The sequence below is a fragment of the Leucoraja erinacea genome, chromosome 6, assembly GCF_028641065.1.
Source record: "Leucoraja erinacea ecotype New England chromosome 6, Leri_hhj_1, whole genome shotgun sequence".
NCBI lineage: Eukaryota > Metazoa > Chordata > Chondrichthyes > Rajiformes > Rajidae > Leucoraja > Leucoraja erinaceus.
The window spans coordinates 72,779,794-72,796,925 of NC_073382.1; the positions used below are offsets into that span (position 1 = coordinate 72,779,794).

General features: G+C 41.6%; 1 protein-coding gene across 2 annotated transcripts in view; it reads right to left on the minus strand.

Moving 5' to 3' along the window:
• tdrd3 (tudor domain containing 3) overlaps positions 1-17,132 on the minus strand; it is an 84,976-nt gene extending 67,844 nt beyond the window's left edge. Inside the window, exons 1-3 of one of the 2 annotated variants that reach the window (XM_055637389.1) lie at positions 16,890-17,132; positions 6,821-6,905; positions 1,386-1,451 (exon numbers count right to left, since the gene is read on the minus strand). In XM_055637389.1, coding sequence (XP_055493364.1) covers positions 1,386-1,451; positions 6,821-6,905; positions 16,890-16,927 — 189 coding nt within the window. In that variant the 5' untranslated portion in view covers positions 16,928-17,132. The remainder of the gene's footprint in view (positions 1-1,385; positions 1,452-6,820; positions 6,906-16,889) is intronic. The other variant, XM_055637390.1, reaches the window with a different exon arrangement.

The window sequence follows — 17,132 nt, forward strand, 5'->3', positions numbered from 1 at the left end:
TTTCAGCAACACAAAAAAGCACTAACATGTTTTTCTTCCAACTGAAAACCAATAAGTAAACCAATCTCATTTGTGACAAATTCATTATGATGACTTAATTCTGCAAGAGCAGTCTGTTCTTACATGCTTCCATTTTCCGCACTCATTAAGTTGCAGCTATCTCATCGCCGGTGGGGTTGGAGGAGAAGGCGAGAGATGTTGCCGTTCAAAAGAAAATTGAGAGTCCTTTAGACAAATCACAAATTAAATGCAGGCTCATCAAGCAATAAGGAGCATGTTTATTGCAAGAATATTTGAGGATAACAGTAGATATAGCTCAGACACAGAAACCTTTGAAATGCTATGTACAGGAACAGTTTCCTTGCTAATACTTTTAAAAGTGGGAGTATAGGGATTTACCGATCTAATTCCTAGTATGGTGGGTTTGTCACAGAAGAGATAATAGCAAACTGGGATTATATCCAGAATTAAGAATTAAGAATAAGAAATGATTTCATTCAAATATTCAAAGTCTTCAAAAGCAAGTAGGGTAGATGTGAAGTTGATATTAATCCTGGCTGGCATGTCTAAAAATAGATCAGAATTAAATCAGAATTAGATGGCTATCCTAACCAGAGTAGGAAGTAGGATAGGGATCTTTGGAATTCCTTACACAAGATAGCTGAGGAAACTCAATCATAAAGTAGGTCAATTCACCTTGATTGTTCGATATTTCAGACATGAAGAGATAAAAGGTTAATGCAGGAAAATAACACTGAAGGTAAAAAAAGTTATGATCCTTCTGAATGACCAAAGAGGCAGAGGCTAAATGGCCTACTTGTCCTTTTGTTCTCATACTTGATCCTCTGAATTAGACTGATTTTTTCCAAACAAATTGAAATCACAATGAAGATATTAAATGTTGCTTGAAATGCAAACTATTTAAAATTTGACAATCCATGGTAGAGTTTGAGGCCCATAAGAAAACCAACTAAATGCTGAAATAGTCCAGAATGCCTCTAGAACTGCATCATGCAATGGTTAAAATGGTAGATGGAGAACTCGCATAGTCTTTTTCATATGTCATCCAGTAATTTGTTTATTTAAGTCAGAGACGTTGCATTATAATTACACAATATACAATATCATTATACTTATGAGGCAGCGTTCAATTTGCTATGGATAATGATAAACCCCGTGCATTATTAAGAATGTAATGAAATACTAAAAATCCAAGTACACATTTTTTTTGATATTTGTTGGTATGGTTAACAAAATGACCATTTCAGAGACATTTTGGCATAACAGTTCACTGAGGAAAAGCCAGTTTGTACATGTTTGTACCTGTATTCTCAAAAAGGTGGCACAAACCACACATTTAATAAATATTTTGCTCTAACACTTACCTGTTCCATTCGTCCACTGTTGATTTCATTTGGAAGGAATTTTTTCCCAATGGCTCTTAAATCGCTCTGAGGACATATTATGTGAAAAAGGTATTCAGAAATAAAATTGAGGGCTGCTGACATAGCATTTAGCAGCTTCTGCTCAATTCTCCAGAGCAGTGAACGACATTGCTTCGTAAATCGACTCAAGCTATTCCTCCCCAACGAGTCTAATACTCCATTCTCCCCCAAACATGTCATACGTTAGCTTGACTTCTCCAAAGACTCAGTTTAACTTGATATGATATGATATGCCATTTATTGTCACTATACATGTACAGTGAAACTGAAAGCTGCTCGTACTCAGTGCATACATACAATTTTACACAAAAAACAAGAAACAGAAAAACAAAACAGAAGGGAGATGGGGGGGGGGGGGGGGGGGGGGGGGGGGGGAATAGGTACAAATTCTACGCGCTACATACATATATACATATATACAGATGGAAGTCCGTGTTGGGCGGTGTAGTCAATTTGCATGTGTGGATTTGATTTATGGTAGATAATTCTCGGGAAGCAGCTATTCCTGAGTCTGTTTGTCCTGGATTTGATGCACCTATAGCGCCTTCCAGAGGGCAGCAGGTCGAACAGTCCAAACGCAGGATGGGAGCTGTCTTTGGTGATCTTCTTTGCCCTGCTAAGGCAGCGGGAGGTGTAGATGTCCATCAGGGAGGGGAGAGGGCAACCAATGATCCTCTGCGCTGTCCTGGTTACCCTCTGAAGCCTCTCCCTGTCTGCCATGGTGCAGCTGCCATAACATGCTGTAATGCAGTATGTCAGCAGGCTCTCGATGGACGAGCGGTAGAAGGTCAGCAGCAGGTTAGAGTCCAGGTTGTGCTTCCTGAGGACCCTCAGGAAGTGCAGCCGCTGCTGAGCCTTCTTGATGACCGCCGTCGTGTTGTCCGTCCAGGAGATGTCAGCAGCGATATGGACGCCGAGAAACCGGAAGGTGTTGACCCTCTCCACACACTCGCCGTTAATGTGTAGGGGGACTAAGTCGGTGCTGTGCCTCCTGAAGTCGACAATGAGCTCTTTTGTTTTCCTGGTGTTCAGAGCCAGATTGTTTTCTGAGCACCAGGTTGTCAACTTCAGGACTTCCTCTCTGTAGGCTGCCTCGTCTTTGAAATAAGTCCGACCACAGTAGTGTCGTCAGCAAATTTGATTGTTGTGTGGGCCGGACTACAGTCGTAGGTGTAGAGACAGACATTACTTAGCACACAGCCCTGTGGGGAACCGGTACTCAACCTGCGAGTGGAGGAGAGGTGGGGGCCGAGTCTCACAGTCTGGGGCCGGTTTGTGAGGAAATCCTTAATCCAGGCACATGTGACAGTGGGGAGGCCGCGAGTGACCAGTTTACCAATGAGGATGTCCGGGATGATTGTATTAAAGGCTGAACTAAAATCCACAAAGAGCATCCGGACGTAGCTCTGCCCCTGTTCCAGATGGCTCAGCACAGAGCGGAGAGCTACGGTGATGGCGTCTTCTGTGGATCTGTTTTGGCGATAAGCGAATTGGTGGGGGTTCTGGTGGTAGATAGTCCTTGATGTGCTGGAGGACCAATCTCTCGAAGCACTTCGTGATTACCGAAGGGCGGGCGACAGGACGGTAGTCATTAAGGCTGGTGATGGGAGACTTCTTCGGCACAGGGACGATTGTGGCTGATTTTAGGCAGGATTAACTGCCTGGGCCAAAGATTGAAATTCTGGTGAAGATGGGCAGTGAGCTGGTGGGCGCACGCTATGAGCACCTTACCAGGGACTCCATCTGGGCTTCTTCACTGCCAGGAGCACCCGTCTGACATCGTGTTCCCCGACAGTGAGTGGGGTAGTACAGGAGCCAGGTGAGGGTGGGAACAGGGCTGTAGCAGGTGAGTGTTGCTGTTGTGATGTTTCAAAGCGGGAGACGAAGCAATTTAGCTTTTCTGCCAGCGGCGCACTCAGGTCTTCTGACTTTGTGGCACAGCCTCTGTAGTTGGTAATGTCTTGTATGCCCCGCCATACCTCCCGTGTATTATTGCTGGACAAGTGGGACTCTATGCTCCTCTTGTGGTCCGCCTTGGCCTTTTTAATACCACTTTTCAGGTCGGCTCGAGCAGCCCTGTACAGAGCTCTGTCACCTGACCTGAAGGCAGCATCGCGGGCTCTGAGGAGTGTGCGGACCTGGCTGGACATCCAGGGTTTCTGGTTTGGGAAAACCCGTATGTTTTTGTCTACAGTCACATACGGGTTTTCCCGAACCAGAGACCCTGGATGTCCAGCCAGGTCTCTTCATGAAGGTTACATGTTAGATGAGTCATGGCAGCAAGCAGACTGAATACAACGTAGGCTGTTGGCCGAGAACCACAACCCCAACTTTGCATGCAGAGTTATGGGAACATTCTGAAGATCCCACAGCTACAGCGAGTTAAATTTAATTTGCTCAAGAAGGTCTGGAGATCAGCAAATGCGAGATCTAGCTTTGAGATTCTAAAGATTGTTGCTAGACAAGAGTTTCAAGAAGCTAGAAGTACTCAATCATTTAAATTTTCATGATTTGAAGGGCACTAGTTGAATTTTGGCAAAACCAAGGCAGGACCTCAAAACTTCTTTTTGCTTACTTCTAAAAAAAAAGCAGTTAATCATATTGGAGGGAAGTCCACTGAAGCAAAAACTTAACCAGGTGGTATATTTGTACTGCACATTAACCCCAAAGTAAATAGAAAAGCTCCAAGTTACACCTCAAACCCAGTTTCTATTATGTAAGAGCTAATAGTCAAATCTAATATAGTTTACAAAATGGAGTCATTCTTCTACAAACGCATGGTCTAGTAGAAGAAAAGAATGGCTCGGTGCCAAGTCTGAATGACTTTGTAAATTATATGGACACAATATGGAGGAAAGTTTGAGATGAGCTTGATTTGGATGAGCTTGATTTGGACCCAGCTTTTCCTATCTTCTGAAAGGCTATAGAATATTTCAATCATGCCATTCAGACTTGGTAGGAGTGTTTTACTGATAAGAAAAATGTATAATTGCACTAACTTTCCTTCATTCTGCGAGTGGAACCCGGGGACAGACCGAGCGACATTGTGCTCTTTGTACTTCCCGCCACTCCCAGCTGATGATGGATTAAAGATTGCCTTGATTTACCTTTAACAATTGTGTTGCTGTCTGCTTTTAAAGAGATGAACTTTGACAGTGTCCTCCATAATGTTTTGGACAAAGACCCATCATTTATTTATTTGCCTCTACACTCCATTTGAGAGTTGTAATAGAAAATTTGAGATTTGTAATAGAAAACATCACATAATGTTTGGGACACATGGCTTCACAAGTGTCTGTAATTGCTCAGGTGTGTTTAATTGCCTCCTTCATGCGGGTATAAGAGAGCTCTCAGCACCCAGTCTTTCCTCCAGTCTTTCCATCACCTTTCAAAACTTTTTTGCTGTTTATCAACATGACCAAACTTGTGCCAATGAAAGAAACCACTATGAGACTGAGAAACAAGAATAAAACTGTTAAGAGACATCAGCCAAACCTTGGGCTTTCCAAAATCAACTGTTTGGAACATCATTAAGAAGAGAGCACTGGTGGGCTTACTAATCGCAAAGGGACTGGCAGGCTAAGGAAGAACTCCACAGTTGATGACAGAAGAATTATCTCTATTATAAAGTAAAATCCTCAAAAACCTGTCCGTCAGATCAGAAACACTCTTCAGGAGTCAGGTGTGGACTTGTCAATGACCACTGTCTGCAGAAGACTTCATGAACAGAAATACAGAGGCTACACTGCAAGATGTAAACCACTGGTTAGCTGCAAAAATAGGATGGCTAGGTTAGAGTTTGCTAAGAAGTACTTAAAAGAGCAACAACAGTTCCGGAAAAAGGTCTTGTGGACAGATGAGATGAAGATTCACTTATATCAAAGTGATGGCAAGAGCAAAATTTGGAGGAGAGAAGGAACTGCCCAAGTCGCAATGCATACCACCTCATCTGTGAAACACGGTGGTGGGGGTATTATGGCCTGGGCATGTATGGCTGCTTAAGGTACTGGCTCACTTATCTTCATTGATGATACAACTGCTGATGGTAGTAGCAAATGAATTCCGAAGTGTATAGACACATCCTATCTGCTCAAGTTCAAACAAATGCCTCAAAATTCATTGGCCGGCAGTTCACTCTACAGCAAGACAATGATCCCAAACATACTGCTAAAGCAAAAAAGGAGTTTTTCAAAGCTAAACAATGGTCAATTCTTGAGTGGCCAAGTCAATCACCCGATCTGAACCCAATTGTGCATGCCTTTTATATGCTGAAGAGAAAACTGAAGGGGACTAGCCCCCAAAACAAGCATAAAATAAAGATGGCTGCAATACAGGCCTGGCAGAGCATCACCAGAGAAGACACCCAGCAACTGACGATGTCCATGAACCGCAAACTTCAAGCAGTTATTGCATGCAAAGGATATGCAAAGAAATACTAAACATGACTACTTTCATTTACATGACTTTGCTGTGTCCCAAACATTATGGGGCCTGAAATGGGGGGACTATGTATAAACACTGCTGTAATCTCTACATGGTGAAACCAAAATGTATAAAAATATGCTTTATTAAAATCTGACATTGTGCACTTTAACCATATGTGATTGTTTCTATTACAAATCTCAAATTGTGGAGTACAGAGGCAAATAAATAAATGATGGGTCTTTGTCCCAAACATTATGGAGGGCATTGTGAGCAGATAGCACTGCATTAAGTTAAGTGTTCTTTTATTCTTATTAGTTACATAAATGCATATGTACTCCCAAAGCTATATCGTATGCCTCAAAAGATAAATTGACTTCATCCCCCTCCCAGGTTCTATGAATAAAACATGAATAATGATGATTTTACATGCAAAAGACAATTGTGTTTCACTTCAGGATAAGCAGAATAGGAATTCATACTAACTTTCAATATGGAGCATGAATGATATTTTGCAAGTTACATTACTTAAAGTATTGCCTGACTCTTTTGATAACACTGATGTATCTCAATATCTTCAATTTACATCCATTGCTCATTACAAATCATATGAGGTAAATGAAGCACTAAAACTAACAACTCAAACTGTTGATGCTCATACACCAAATTGTGCAGGTGACGGCCAGTTAAAAGGGTCAGATGTTTCTGACCTGTAAAATTATTTCAGCACCCTAAATTAGCATATAACTAGTCAGGCATTAAGTTATGCGAGCAACAAAATGCAATCTAGTATTTTATAGTATTTTTAAGTATGATATTATTCTTATTAATCCATATATATTTTAAAAATAAACAATGGTTAAACATTTATGTGGAAATATGTGGCTATTATTGTACACATTTTTTTTTTAAATTCCAAAATGTCAAGTAATGACCAATCAAATGTTACTTACATTTAGTGCAATACAAATGATATCTTTTATATCAGGCTTGTTGGACAAACTAGTACAGGCTTCAATTCCTTCTTGAGAAAGGTACCTGGTTATAAAAGAAAATGCATTTAAGGAACATTTTTCAATACTCCTAGTGATAGAGCTAATAGTCAAATCTAATAGTCAAATCTAAAATGGAGTCGTTCTTCTACAAAAGCATGACTCGGTGCCAAGTCTGAATGACTTTGTAAATTATATGGAACACAATATGGAGGACAGGTTGTCTTTTCCATAAAGACATTAAGATGGCAGCCTGCAGTAATAACATGTGCTTCATTCAAGGCCATAAAGAAGCCACGATTGAAAAAAATAGCTGACACTCCAGGGATAAGTAATAACTTGTTATTGGATGAGCTGGATTTGGACCCAGCTTTCCTACATTGTGAAAGGCTACAGAATCTTTCAGTCATGCCATATTCAGACTTGGTAGGAGTGTTTTACTGATAAGAAAAATGTATAATTGTGCTAACTCTCCATTGTTCTGTGAGTGGGAGCCCGAGAAGCACTGAGCAATGTTTGTGCTCATTGTAGATCTTTGCCACTCCTGTCTGGCAAATCAATTAAAGATTGCCATGGTTTACCTTTTTTTTTTTAATAATTTGTTTTATTAGAAGCATGTACACAAATAATAGTAAGCAACAATTTAATTACAGATTTCTTACATAGCTTCAGTTTTTAACTTTTTTTTAAGGAATAAAGATAGAGAGAAAAAGATAAGAGAAACTATAATCTATTAGAGAGAAAAAGAAGGCGAAAAAATAAATTACAAATAACAAGATTGTGAAGATAGATCCAGGAGATGTTGAGTATAATTATCCAATCCCAAACTCAGGTTTCAACCCTGATTTTTGTGTTAAACCAATTCACTTTTTAAAGAATTCAATAAATGGAGACCATATTCTAACAAATAACTATGGTTTGTCAATTAAGACAAATCTTATTTTTTTTCAGCCATGGTGGTAACAGTTTTTGTTGCTATCTGCTTTTTAAGAAACAAACTTTGGTAGGCCGCGCGACTCTCGTCAGCAGCGGCCTCTGCAGCCCGTCTGCGTTTTTATTATTTTTTGTCTATGTTTTGATGTAGTTTTTGTTACTTTTTGTTGGGGGGGTATGTGTGTGGGGGGGGGGGGTGGGGTGGAGGGGGGGGTAACTTTTAAATCTCCCTGCACGGGAGACCCAACCTTTTCTTTGTCGGGTCTCCGTTGTCGTTGGGGCTGCAACGTGGAGCGGCCTCCAACAGGAAGACCGGGGGCTCTGGTGCTGACGACTCACCTCACCGTCGCGGAGCTGGCCGAGTCCAGAGCGGGTGGAGCGGTGGTGGAGCGCTGCTGCGGCCCGACCTCCGGAGATTCTGGCGGACGGCGGCACCGGGAGCCCGCGGGTCCCTGGAGGGAGACCGCTTTTCAGGGCTCCCGCAATGGAGACTTCTCCCGCCCGAGTTGCGGGGTTGAAGAGCTCCTGGAGCGGGGCATTACAGCACCGCCCCGCGCGGCTTGGAATGGCCGCGGGACTCTGCGAGCGCACGCCGGGGGCTCTAACATCAAGACCCGGTGTGCGACCTTCCATCACAGCAATGTGATGGATGTTTATGTAAATTATGTTGTGTCTTGGGTCTATTTGTTTGTAATGTATGGCTGCAGAAACGTCATTTCGTTTGGACCTCAAGGGGTCCAAATGACAAATAAACTGAATTGAATTGAAACTAGTATTCATAAAGTGACTGTTTAGGGATAATCCATTCCACTTTTTCAGTTGAAATTAACTTAAACATAGCAATATAACAGTTAATTTGGTGATTTAGTTTAATTTTAGTTCAGATATTTAGCATGAAAATAGGCCCTTCGGCCTACTGAGTTTGCGCCGACCACCGGCCCTCGCACACTAACACTAACCAACACTCACTGGGGATAACTTACAATTTTACCAAGCCAATTAGCCTACAAATCTCAGCATGTGGGAAGAAACCGGAGCACATGGAGAAAACCCACATAGGTCACGGGGAGAATGTATAAACTCCGTACAGACAGCACCCGTGGTCAGGATCGAACTCGGGTTTCTGGCACCATAAGGCAGCAACCGTGCTTTCCTTGATAATGATCAAGAATGACGACCAGGACCCCAAAAACATTTCCTTCAAAATTGTCAAATGGCACAAGGTTTTGGTTTAAATCAAAAAAAAAATGGCACTCTTACTAAAGAACAATAAATACTTCATTGCTCCACAGATACAAAAATATCACCATATCACACGTAAATTAAAACATTTTTTTTAAATGAGGGCAAATTCTATCAATTGAATTGATACAACAAATCATATTTATTTCTAAATCTTGAATACTTAACACAAATTATTCATGAAGTACAATGTAATTTTTTTATTTGCAAACACAATATTCAAAACGGCATTCAGTTGGCCTCATCTACTATCCATTAAAAAAAAATCACGAGAAATCACGGGGGGGAGAAGGAGGAGATCAGGAAGAAAATAACGATTTCAGTTATGTGAAATGAGTTCAACTTTTCTTGTGTGGTTACAGCAGCCATTATTCATTCAACATACAAATGACAAACGTTGAAAAAAAAAAAGTAAAATGGAATTGTCACTGACATGAAAAATGCAACACAGCCAACTCAAAAATATTGGCATTCACCATTATCAATCAGTGAAAACAGACATTTATATATAAAAAGACAATAATGAATCCCTACTTGTATTGTAACCATCTCCAAATTTACAGCGATCCCTCGTGTCCTGATGTGGGACAGAATTAAGAGTGTCACCATCTCTGCCTAACACAAGTGTCTTCACTAAGTGTATTACTATCCAAGACAAATTAAATAAAGCGAATTGACATGAATTCCGTATTTAGCATTTAATGTTTTTGAGCCGTGCGCAATCTTCCATTTCACCGAATATTCCAGTTTCCACCCATGTACCAAAAAAGTGCGGCTTGATGGGATAATTGGACACATTACATTCCTCCTGGTGTGTCTATAAGGTGTAGAATAGTGGTGGGTATGTGGAGAGGGGGGAAGGATTAACAAGAAATTGGGAAGAATTTTTTTTTTTAAAGGATTATTGGATGTGTACATCGATGGTTAATGGGTCAAAAGGCTGATTTCTGTATACTTTCTCTTCACTAACATTTGCAGCACAAAAATGCCATCGAAAACAAAAAAATGAAAGATTAATCTTTGATTTTCAATTGAATGATTGTTGCCAACTCCACCATCATCCCCAGTCATCAAAAGCTAAACCACACCAGCCACATAAACACTGTAAGGGACATATCGAATGCTGATTTACTTCCTGATCCTTATACCTTAAAACCATACCATAACAACTCAATCAACTTGGCACCACCCAGGGCAAAGCAACCAACTTCATTAGTACCCTATCCACAACCCAAAACTGTAATTCACTACAAGGGTATCACACTATAGCTGCAATGCACACCACATATAAAATGCACCCTAAAGTCATTAACCTTGGCTATGCCCGCATCACCCTCCAAACTCTATCACCAACAAAATTAATGGCAAAAGCAGCACAAAAATTCCACTATTTCAGGGTTTCCTCCAATTTGCACACTATCACGATGTAGCAACACATCAGTATCACTTTTTTGTCACTGGGTTTAAACCCTAGATCTTCCTACACAAACATATTGTGGGAGTACTTCCAACCACAAAGACTGCCACAGTTCATCGCTTGCCCGCACGTTGAAAACAAAAACAGACCAACTTGATATGCTCCTTCCTGCACATAGGTTGCGATTGAAAAAGATTGCACAGAGCTGGTCAGGGGAGGCAGGGAAATTATTTTGCGACTGCATGGACCTGGTAGACTGGGTGATGTTCAAGGACCGGCAACTGACATGAATGAATATGCCGTGGTTGGTACTGACTTCATAAAGAAATGTGTGGAGGAACTTGTATGTCCGAAGACAATCTGAGGGTCTGCTAACCAGAAGCCTCGGATAAACCAGGAAATTGATAAATCAACTGTCCAAATCAGCAGCGTTGAAGGCAGGTGAGCCAGCGTCATACAGGAAGTCCAGGAAGAGCTGCTAGAAGCCAGTTAGACTACAAAGAAGCACTTCCAGACTAACTTGGAGGCTCAGTTGGATGCTTTGCAACCATAGCAGGGCTTGCGCATCATCACTTCCTACAAAATGAAATAGATTAGCCCAAGTGGCAGCAACACATCACTCTCTGATAAAAATCAACGTACTCTATGCTTGTTTTGAAAGTAAGAACAACAATGAACTTGCATGGGCCACCACAATTCTATCATCTTAGTTTCCAAGGCAGACATCAGAAGATCTTTTGAGAGTCAACCCTGGAAATTTGCATGGACCAACTGGCTCAGGTTTTCACTGACATCTTTAACCTCGCACTACTATGGTTCTACATCCATAATACCAGTGCACAAGAGGAGCAAGGTGACATGCTTCAGCAACTCCTGACCGATGGCACCCACGACAGATTTGAAGTACTTGAATGAATATGCAGTGGTTGGTACTGACTTGGTTGGTTGTGGAACATCTAACAGTACAGCACAAGCATACCAATGCTGTATATGTTGGATATATGGATTTCAGCAAAGCATTCAACAAGGTTCCACCAGGTAGGCTGTTCTGGAAAGTTAAATTGCATGGGATCCAAGGAGAAATAGCTGAATGGATAGAAAATTGGTTTCATGGAATGGTGATGGAAGAAGGTTGCTTCTAAGGGTTCAGTGCTTGCCCCATTATTGTTTGTCATTTATATCAATGATTTGGATGAGAATGTACAAGGCATGGTTCGCAAGTTTGTAAATGACAATAAAGTGGATGTACTGTAGTGAAGATGGTTGTCAAAAAAGTGCAGCAGGATCTTGTTCGACTGGGCAGTTTGGCTGAGGGAAGGTTGAAGGAATTTAATAGAGAAATGCGAGGTGTTACCTTTCTAACATGGGCAAGACCTACACAGAGAATGGCAGGGGTATGTTGTCGAGCAGAGGGATCTTGGACTGCAGGTACATAGTTCCTTGAAAGTGGCATCACAGAAAGATAGTGGTCAAAAAGGCTTTCGGCACATTGGCCTTCATCAGTTCGAGTATTGAGTATAGAAGTTGAGCGATTATGTTACAGTCATACAGGACATCATAGGAAAAATGTCACGCTGAAAAAGGTGTGTAGATTGGTTATTTCCTACTAGCCGATTGTAGTGCTTGTTAGTGGTGGCTCCGCCTAATATGCATTTTATATTAACAAGAGCTTGCCTATGCCAATTTAGATTTAATGAACAAGTGTTGTATTTTGATGTGTTTGACTCGACTCATTACAAGGTGCAACAAAGATTTACCAGGATGCGAGGGCTAAGCTATTGGGAGAGAATGAGCCGGCTAGAACTTTATTCCTTGGAGCGCAGGAGGATGAGGGATTAGAGCTGTACAAGATCATCAGTGGAATAGATTAAGTAAATGCTTAAGTCTTTTGCCCAGAGTAAGGGAATCAAGAACCAGAGGACATAGTTTTAAGGTGAAAGAGACTTAATAGGAACCGGAGAGGTACATTTTATTTATTTATTTATTTATTAACACATAGGGTGGTTGGTATATCATAATATTTAAGAGAAATTTGGACAGGTACATGGATAGGAGAGGTTCAGACGGTTATTGTCAAGAACAGGCAGGTTGGACTAGTGTAGATGGAGGCAAGTTGGTCGGTGTGCGCAAATTTTGCCGAAGGACCCGTTTGCACGCTCGATTGCTCTATAACTTAGCAATGCACATTTCCCAACACAAGGTTCCGCAAGTTGGACAGCCGACATACTGTTTCAAGAAAACCTCTTGGATACACTTCACAAATTCTGCCCCATCTAAGTTTTAGGCACTAAGTAAGTCCCAGTCAATATTAAGGAAGTTAGACACCCACTAAGACAACCCTATTGCTTTGAAATCTTTTGGTAATCTGTCTACATTTCTCCCAGTTAGTTTAGTTTATTGTTACGTGTACCGAGGAATGGTGGCGCTGCAGTAGACCGGCTGCCTTAATGCACCAATCCTGACCACAGGTGCTGCCTGTACAGGGTTTGTACGTTCTCCCCGAGACTGTGGGGGTTTTCTCCGGGTGCTCTGGCTGACAAATAAATACTCTTGATTTAAGTCAGTGTAGTGAAATGATTTATTTTCCATCTAACATTACCATTAACTTTGTGTGTTTTTCATACCATTATTATTGACTGATTTTTTTTAAACAAATGATATTTAAAATGTTTTTGACCAGCAGCAACCTCCAACAACAAAAGATTCCATAGACCACACAAAAAAAAGTGTGGCCATGGAAAAAATGTAATACTGCACAATAATTCTTACTTTGGCTTGAAGTACATATTATTATGAAACAATAGTATATTTAGAAAGTACATAAAATAGATGAGCCATTGAGAATTGTCAGAATAAACATGTATTTCTCATGTTGGCACATTATTTATAGCAAGGTAACCTGTAGGACTTTCTGCTTGGACCTCAACTATTCACAATCTCTATTAATAATTTGACTGAAGGATCCAAACAGCACAGACCCAAGTTTGGATAGAAAGACAGATGGGATTGCAAACAGAGAAGAGTACATAAAGTCCATAAGAAGATGTGGACGAGTTAAATTAGTGGGTGGCTGGCAATATGGCCAGTAGAATACAATTTGGTCATTTTATTTTTTAATGGAGAAAGATTTGGAAACAATGCTCAAAGTTGCTGTTTGTAAATGTAAACAAATCACTGAAAGGCAACAAACAAAACAATTAGGAAGGCAAATGCTACATTGGCTTTATTACAAGAAGATTTACAGAAGTGCTGCAATTTACGTTTGCCCCATGGCATGAATGCCTCGTGTAGATCCAAACTCATATCTGAAGACATACTCACCTCGGAGGTACTGCAATGAAAAATCAGCAGACTGGTTTCTGACATGGCAAACTTGCCATACAACAACTGAGTAAACCAGGCCTGTATTCTTTACAGGTCAAAACAATGACAGGTGATCACTTCAAAACTTGTTCCATTCTCACAAGACTCAACTGGGTAGATGCGTGGAGTCAGTTTAACCTGATTGAAGATACAAGAACTCAGAGTCAGCTGCTCAAGAAAATGGGTAAGATTTTTAATTGAAACGGAGAAATGTCTTGACTTGAAAAGCGAATCTCTCAAATTTTCTCCCACTGTGAGCTGGAGGTTCAGGCACAAAGTTCATTCAAGACAAAATAAAAGACAGCTTTTCTGCTTGTGAAAGGAATTAAGATATACGTGAAAAACAGAAGAAAATGACATTGAGGATGAAGATCAGGGTAATGAAAGGGCACAGCGGGTTCCCACGCCAGCTGACCCGCTCCCGTTCCGTATTCTTGTATCAGTTCAAGACAGTTTCCAAAAAATAGGTCGCATCTCGTACAGAAATAAAACCTTCATTGTGAGCATGGACTCAAGCTGGCTGATCTGCCTAAAAATGTTAGCACTGAACAAGATTAATAATTTAAACAAATCCATTAAAAGTCAGGAACGGGAGAGAAAAAAAAAACCAGAAGCTAAGGCTCTCTCCATCATCTCTATCAAAGATCCTATAGCAGAGCTCTGCTATAGGATCTTTGATCTCTATTACCATTGCGTTGACAATTGTATTGGTGCAACTTCCAGCACTTATGCTAAACTGGAAAATGTCATTACCTTTGCAGCCAATTTCCAATTCACCCTCCCTTTCACATGATCTGAACCAACCTCTTAATCTTTCTTTATTCTTTATCATCACGTCAGGAACTGTACTGTGTCTGTGCCTAACATTCATTGAAGCTCACAGATTCCCAGGGTTATCGTCATTATTCCTCCTCTAAACCCGCTTCCTGAAGGCACTATTCCTCTGGAATGATATGCAGACTTCCCACACTAGGAGAGGTTGGGGATCCTAAGGTCATGTGATAGGAGCAGAATTAAGCCATTTGACCTACCGAGTCTACTCTGCCATTCAATCATGACAGATCTATCTCTCCCTCCTAACCCCATTCTCCTGCTTTCGCCCTGGCACCCGTACTAATCAAGAATTTAACTATCGCTTTAAAAAAATATCCATTGATTGGCCTCCACAGCCTTCTGTGGCAAAGAATTTCACAGATTCAGCACCGTCTGACAAGAAATTCCTTCTCATCTTCTTCCTAAAGGAACGTCCTTTAATTCTGAGGTTATGACCTCTAGTCCTAGAATTGTTTCGCTAACCGTGCCTTTCCCCTTAACACGTTGACAGGTCTCTCAACTCCATATCCAGTAGATCAGGCACATCTGTACTCACCCACTTCCGAGCCAGACATGGGTATGGTTCCCCTGACCCTCACGGTCCAGCTCATCAGCCTGAAATTCAACAAATCAACTCAACAATAGACAAAAAAAGCTGGAGTAACTCAGCAGGACAGGCAACATCTCAGGAGAAAAGGAATGGGTGATGTTTCGGGTCGAGACCCTTCTTCAGACTCCACAGAGTTACTCCAGCTTTTTGTGTATATCTTTGGTTTTAACCAGCATCTGCAGTATCTTCCTGCTCAAATCATCTCAACAATTTTGGTTGGCCTCAATTTGTTTCCAACACCAAACATACATTTCATGGCACCTTCAGAATTCTGACCATCCCATCCTCAACACCATATTTCACTCTCATTTCCACCGACCTCTCCCCTTCTCAGAGCACATATATACACAAGCAGAAGAAATGTAACACATGTCCTTTTGCCTTGTTCTTTTGACCCAATTCCTTCCAATGAAACTTTTACACATGAGCCAAACACAGATTAGTTCACAAATGCGACTGCAAGCTACGAGTTAGCAATCAATTTAATCTTCCATTCAAATCAAAAACCTATATTTTGGGCATGCTACAATTCTAACAAAGACGATGTAGGTGCAGAGATCAGCACTTGTCTGCGTGTCAGATTGGCCTGCTTCGATGCATCTCCAATAACTCAGTTTTTCCATTAGAAATGTTGCGTGACCTGTTGACTATTTCTATTATTTTCGTTTGTCAGGTTTCCAGCACCTATGGTTTTGTTTTTCAAATAAAAATGGAGCTTCCCCATATCTATAAGAACAAATATCTCAGCTATAATAAATTACTTGGAATCTTAACAACAATAATATGGGACAATACAGCAGCAGTTTCACACAATAAAAGTGAGGTGTCTTGGTCTTTACATTGATGAGGAATGTATTATTTTAAAGACCACAGTTTAAGAATAAGGGGTAAGCCATTTAGAACGGAGATGAGGAAACACTTTTTCCACACAGAGAGTTGTGAGTCTGTGGAATTCTCTGTCTCAAAGGGCTGTGGAGGCCAGATCTCTGGATACTTTCAAGAGAGAGCTAGATAGGGCTCTTAAAGAGCGGAGTCGGGGGATATGGGGAGAAGGCAGGAACGGGGTACTGATTGGGGATGATCAGCCATGATCACAGTGAATGGCGGTGCTGGCTCGAAGGGCTACTCCTGCACCTATTTCTATTGTCTATAATGCTGACCAGCACCAAAGCAATGCACTTTTAACATTGATTAAAAGATGTCGAGGAACAAAGCAGCGTATAAAATGAGAAAATACAATTGATGATTTAAGAAATAAATATTTATTGTGAAAGCAATCAAGCCGATTACGAAGTGGCATGTCTACATTTCCATGCCCTTTGGATTTTTACTGGGCACTGCAGAACGAATAGCTGAAAAGAGCTCCTCCGTCACCAATACAGTTATCAGTGAAACTTAAACATACAGTTCTCCGTATGTATCATGGGAGAGGACCTGTCACTGAGCCAACCTGCCATCGTCTCCACAAACACTGCACGAGCAGAGGCCCTGGTTCACATTGACGAGCACCGGTAAAGCTGATTGAACAAATGGAAGAAGGGGGATAGAGTTGTTCTGCATCCAGTGGAGCTGCACGACTGTCACGGTCTCCGGCCCCTGCCTTGACCCACTGCCCTGCACCGCACCCGTCACAGCCGCATGCCGCCACTCACCAGCCGTACTGGCCCAGAACCGGGCCCATATCCGCCATCTTCACCGAGCCACCTCTTGTGCGAACACAGCGAGACTGATATAGGAAACAGCAGGCTGCCTCTCACCACAGTGCGGCCAGAGGGGGGACGCGAACCTCATACTAAAAGGCTGCGGGCCGGCTGACCATGGCGGCCTCGGCCCCTCGAGCTCCGCACCGCAGCGTCACCACGCGCAAGCGTCAACCGCCGCGGCGGCGCGAGCAC